The sequence below is a fragment of the Rhinatrema bivittatum genome, unplaced genomic scaffold (assembly GCF_901001135.1).
Source record: "Rhinatrema bivittatum unplaced genomic scaffold, aRhiBiv1.1, whole genome shotgun sequence".
Taxonomy (NCBI): domain Eukaryota; kingdom Metazoa; phylum Chordata; class Amphibia; order Gymnophiona; family Rhinatrematidae; genus Rhinatrema; species Rhinatrema bivittatum.
The window spans coordinates 137,201-143,200 of record NW_021820859.1 but is presented as its reverse complement, the minus strand read 5'-3'; the positions used below and the strand labels follow the sequence as shown (position 1 = coordinate 143,200).

The 6,000-nt window shown below is 43.4% G+C and overlaps 1 protein-coding gene across 1 annotated transcript in view; it reads right to left on the bottom strand.

Moving 5' to 3' along the window:
• Positions 1–1,237: 1,237 nt before the first annotated feature.
• Positions 1,238–6,000, bottom strand: part of LOC115082231 (integrin alpha-2-like) — a gene marked incomplete at its 3' end in the record, with an annotated part of 105,025 nt that continues 100,262 nt past the window's right edge. The window contains exon 9 of the mRNA XM_029586487.1: positions 1,238–1,408. Coding sequence (XP_029442347.1) covers positions 1,238–1,408 — 171 coding nt within the window. The remainder of the gene's footprint in view (positions 1,409–6,000) is intronic.

Here is a 6,000-nt window from a genome sequence, read left to right as displayed (position 1 = left end):
TGGGACTAGGCCTTAGGTCAGTCCCCAGATCCAGTTCTAGGCCTCTGTGATGGAAGCAGGCCCCAGACTGGGCCCCAGTGCTGGGATTAGGCTTCAGCATAAGGAGCAGGTCTCAGCAATGGGACCAGGTCTCAGGCCAGTCCCCGGCACCAGGTCTAGGCCTCAGTGCTCATAAGAGGCCTCAAGATGGGCTTCTGTACTGAGCCCAGTCTTCAGTGATGGGATCAGGCCTAAGGCCAGTCCATGGGGACCAATTCTAGGCCTCAGGAACAGAACCAGGCCTTGAGTTGGGCCTTGGCGCTGGGGCTATGCTTTGGGCCATGCCTTACCATTGAGCTTAGGTCTTATCACCAATACAAGGCCTCCGGCCAGGCCTCAGCAACAGTATCATGCCTCAGGCTGGGTCCTGGTGATGGGACCAGAACTTGTGTCAAACACCGAGCCAGGCCTTGACCCTGGTGCTGAGGTCAGGTCTTAGCACTGGGACCAGGCACGTTGATGTCGAAAGCTTGTCTCAGTGGAGGAGCTTTATTTTTGCTTTTTTTTTTTTCAGTTTGGCAAATGAACTAAGCTAAAAATAATTAATCAAACTAAATCTTAATGAAAAAAATCCCCAGAACCAAAAAATATACCAATCTGCAAATTATGGGGCTGCACATCCCTAATTTGTCATCTGTCTAGCTCAGAATGTACATAAATTAGTGTATAATGGAGGTAGTGCATGCAAATATGCATATTCATTGTGGATATCCTGAAAACCTGTCCAGTTTGTGACTCTCAAAGAACGGAGTTGACGACCTGTGCATTTAAACATAAAATAAAATACATACATACAATTACATATAATAAAACAACTTTATATCAATTCTGTCTTCATGCAATCATTGAAGTATCAAATCATTCTTGTGGGGAAAAAGTGTGGGGTTAGGACAGGGGAGGGAAAGTATTCGTGGAGATTTCATTTTGAAATCCCTGTACATTCTTTCAGACACATACTTTGCACCTGCTTTGAAGGAGATGCAAAGTATGTAGGTATAAAAGAACACATTAACCCACCAGCAAAAACTTTCATAGGGAAACTGTGGGAGTTTCTCTTTCAAAATTAGCTTGCAGGGCCATGAGTACCACTAATTTGTGGGCCTGTAAGCTCCACAGGTAGTTCTAAAATTGAATCTTTATTGGACACTTTTTAAATGTGAAAAAGGTAATGTTCCAAGAACACTTTGAAGAAGGGTACATTACCTTCAATACTGAAAATGCGTTCCCCCAGAGTTCCAGCTTTTTCTAAGAGTGCAGCCTCATCAGACACATTGAAGAAATATTTTTCAGGAGGAAAACTGGCGATTGCTTTTATTTCATTAATTAAATTTTTTGTATCAATGCTTTCCCTGTTGTAGTATCCCAGGACCTTAAAATAGAAAAATACATATTTAATTTTAGTAGAACTTGATTAGTATACACAAAAATGCTTACAGTCTAAGTGCTGGGCACACAAAAGTGAACTAAGGTCACAATGAAAGCAGTGAAAAAAGGAATCGCAATGAAGTCTCTAGGTAGCTTTATGTTCCAACTAAAGCTTTGTAGAGCTTTGCATTCATTTTGAATGAATGGATTATTGAACAGAAAAACCTTGTCTGGTTTATTTTGATCCAAATGAAAAGAATGGATGGGAGGCCCTTAAAACAATGAAAATGTTCATTTTCATTTGCTTTCAGATCCATTAAAGTCTATGGGGCAAGCTAAACCAGATTTTTTTGTTTTTGATGGCAAGCCAGACAAAACAGAGCTAAGATGGGAAGTAAGGAGGACGATGAATCAAGGTCAAGCATTTTTTCAACCAGCCTGTCCCATCTGTAAGATGCATGGATTAGCAATGGCTCCCTCATTGTTTTTTTTAAACTGGAAAAGCAACTTTGAACACAGTCACCATTTTGAATCATTTACTTCATGAAGTTGAGTGAGAAAGGTGCTAGTTTCTGTAACTGTGTTTTGCAGAGTGAAAGAAAATATTTCTAAAACATTTAGATAGGAGAGAGGAAGATAAGTTTAAGTTGCTGTTGTTTCTCAGTGTATGATAGGAGACATACTGATCTCTCTGACTGTTACAGTAACAACAGGAGTTAGAGGGTTCTGGAGAGAGATATGGGTGAATTTTCAAAAGGTTGTGTGTGAAACAATTAGCGTATACACACATAAATAGCATGTACTTATGTACATACTATTATAGAAACATCAAGCATACACATAAGGGTTTACGTTCACATAAACGCGTGTAAAAAAAGGACGTTCCAGAGACATTCCAGAGCAAGGTCAATATTTAAATGTGTAACTGGTCCTCAAGTCTGGTGCTCTATCTTTCACTTTGGGGTGGTATGGGTCCGAGTTCAGTCCAGACAGGGAGGAAGAATAATCTTCCAGGGCCCTCTGGCGTGTCTATCCACTTCTCACTCTCAATGCTCACACTGAAGGTGAGGAACGTCCAACAGGTGCCAAACAGTTCAGAGAAGGAGCAATGAAGGCAACAACAGCAAGGGTAGGAACATCAGGAAAAACACTCTCAGGAGTCCATGAATGGTGTTCAAATAAAATAGTCCTTACTGTAACTTAAATAAAATAATCCAAGCCATAATGCCAAAAATACAAAACAGAATAAAAAATGTAATAGCAATAAAGATGATTGTTAATTTGCCCATCTTAGATGTTTCCTCCCTTCTCACTTCTCTTGCACCATTATCCATGGAGAAAAACTGCTCCTCTTACAATGTGGGAAAACTGAAATGGGGTTCCATCATACTCAGCAAATAGAATCTGCAAGCACAAAAACTGTGGGACAACTGACCCCACATACAAAAACATTCAATTGATCCAAATTTTTTCTTCAACTGGAAAAAAAACTGCATCCCTATCTCAATGGGTTAGGTCCTGTGAGTCCTTGTATCAAAATGTATCAGAGCTTCTTACCCCTGCTTCTTCAGGTCTCTCAGCAATCAGCCTCTTGCTTCAAGTCCTCACTTTTGTCCCAAGCCCTTAGAGATACCAGGAGTATGCTCCAATGCTCTTCCCTTCAAACTGGCCAAGTCAAAGTCCAAAAAAACCCTTTAATCCAAACTCTTTCACTGTTCAGCTTCATTGGATGCATGTTTTCAATGCACTAGCATTACCCCTTATTCAGTAAGGGGCCAAAAACACGCATCCAATGCATTTTGATGGCCCTATTAGGTATTCCCGCATGATTCAGAAAACAAAATGTGCAGCCAAGCTGCACATTTTGCTTTCAGAAATTGCTTTCAGAAAAGCAGTAAAAACTGTTTTTCTGTGCACCCTCCGACTTAATATCATGGCGATATTAAGTCGGAGGTCCCGAAGGGTAAAAAAAGTAAAAAAAAAATAAAATTTGAAGTCAGCCAGCGGCTGTCAGGTCGAAAACCGGATGCTCAATTTTGCCGGCGTCTGGTTTCTGAGCCCGTGGCTGTCAGCGGGCTCGAGAACCGGCGCCGGCAAAATTGAATGTCGGCTGTCAAACCCGCTAACAGCCACCGCTCCGGTCCCAAAGGAGGCGCTAGGGACGCGCTAGTGTCCCTAGCGCCTCCTTTTGCCTGTTTATACCGCTGGGCCTCATTTAAATACAGAATCGCACGCACAGGAGAGTGGCCTGTGCGCGCGCCTGCTCTCCCGCGTTTTTACTGTATCAGCCTGTAAGATAGCACACTTTGCAATAAACTGCCTATTACCATAAAACACATTCCTATTGCATGCAATATTTAGTGCATTTTGATGAATCTAGGCCTAAGTAACATATCCGGATAAGTTACTTAAGCAAATAAATGGCGATTCTTCAGACTTTTGTGGATAAATAATAATTTTTTTGTGTTATCTGGATAAGTTACTTACCCGGATAAGTTTAAATATCTACCTCCTAATGTATTCATGTGTATCTATATCTATATGCATAAATATTGCAGAGCAGATTTATGAGTATTTTGTAATCCATATATATACTGTATAATATGTGTGGGTTATAAAATGCTAGCTTTCATCCCCCTGACCGATATACATGTGTATATGCCACCATGTGCAGTTTGAAAGTTATCCTCATAGGGGTTGATTTTAAAAAATTGCGCGATCGCGTACTTTTATTCGCCCACCAGGCGCAAACAAAAGTACGCTGGATTTTATAAGATACACACGTAGCCACGCGTATCTTATAAAATCCGGGGTCGGTGCGTGCAAGGGGGTGCACATTTGTGCAACTTGCGCGCGCCGAGTCCAGCACGCGCTGCCTGTTCCCTCCGAGGCCGCTCTGATTTCGGAACGGCCTCGAAGGGAACTTTCCTTTGCCCTCCCCCACCTTCCCCTCCCTTCCCCTACCTAACCCACCCCCCCAGCCCTATCTAAACCCCCCCCCCCTTACCTTGTTGGCAGATTTACGCCTGCTAAAAGCAGATGTAAATCTGCGCGCGCCAGCGGGCTGCTGGTGCGCCGTCACCCAACCCGGGGGCTGGTCCAGAGGCCTCGACCACGACCCCGGGCCGGCGCCATGCCCCCGGGCCTGCCCCCGAAATGCTGCGGCCCGCCCCCGAAAAGCTGCATCATTTCGGGAACAGACAGTGGTGCTAACTTGAAATGTGCAGTGGAAGATGGAGGCTATGAGATGATTCATTGCTCTGTACCTATAGTTTAGGGTTTTATCTCCAGTGCTCCTATTGCTATGCACTCTCGGTGGCTTTGGATGTTTTGGCCTCTGTTTATACTGTTTTCAGAGTTCTTTTCAAATTCCCTTAGGGCATTTACTATTGGTCTTTCTATCCCAATCTGATTCTTTACATACTTGCTGCACCTCTTATAGCCCCTGCGATGTTTATGCCACTGTTGTGCCACTTTTCCCTTTTTTGTGTCTTGGGGCATCACTGCCACTTTTGTTCTTCCATTACCCCTCTCTCACTATTTGATACCACTGGGTGATTTTTTTTTCTAACAAATGTGACTGTCCACTGATAGCTGAATAGTCCAGTTGTGCTGATATTTTATGTTGTACAATTATGTTTTAGTTTTTTTTTAGTTTTTATGTATTGTAACTTGATGTTTTACTTTTGTACATCACTTTGGGTGATTTATTGAAATCTATAAAGTGATTAACAAATATTTTTAAATAAATGTGTATGTCCACACTATTTGGTGTACTGTAATATGATTAATTTGCTGTCATAGCCCTTACTCTAAACCTTGGAGTTTAATATTGGTTCTCCTACTGCTGTGCACCTCTTATTATTGCAGGAGCGCAAGGGAGCGATCCAGCTTCTGGGGAGAGTGGTGTGCCCTTGGACCACGACGCAACTGCAGAGAGGAGCTCCTTAGAAGCACCGAGGCAGGTGAGACGTATCCCAGCATAGGTTGACAGGCAGAAGACCAGGGACTCCTCCGCCGAACCTGATGCATCAGTAGAGACCCAATAACGCAATGCTGGTCTCTGGGGTAGCCCTCCGGCCACTCGATAGCCCTTTCGGACCTGCCGTACGGGAACAGAAAATGCGCTACGATGGAGAGAGGTCAAGGACAGGTGATGATACTGGAACAAGACGAAGACTCAAGACATGGACAGACGAGGATACTGAAGACATGGTCAGATGAGGATGCTTGAAGACACAATCAGATGATATTTGAAGACATGGTCGGACTAAGGTACTTGGAGACATGGTTGGGCGAAACATCAGGCAAGAAGGCAAGGCTGGGTCATGGTTACATCAGGGTCAAGGCACAGTTATATCAAGGTTAAGGCATGGTTTCAAGGCAAGGTTACTAGGCAAGGTTACATCAAGGTCAAGGCAAGGGTATGTCAAGGTTCAGACATGGTTACGTCAGAGTTCAAACAAGGCAATGCCAAAGTTCAGACATGGCTTCGTCAAAGGTCCAGTCACGGCTATACCAAGGATCAGACATGGAGACGTCAAGGTTCATGCAGGACTACATCAAGGTCAAGACAAGGCTAAGGCAGGGTTGAGG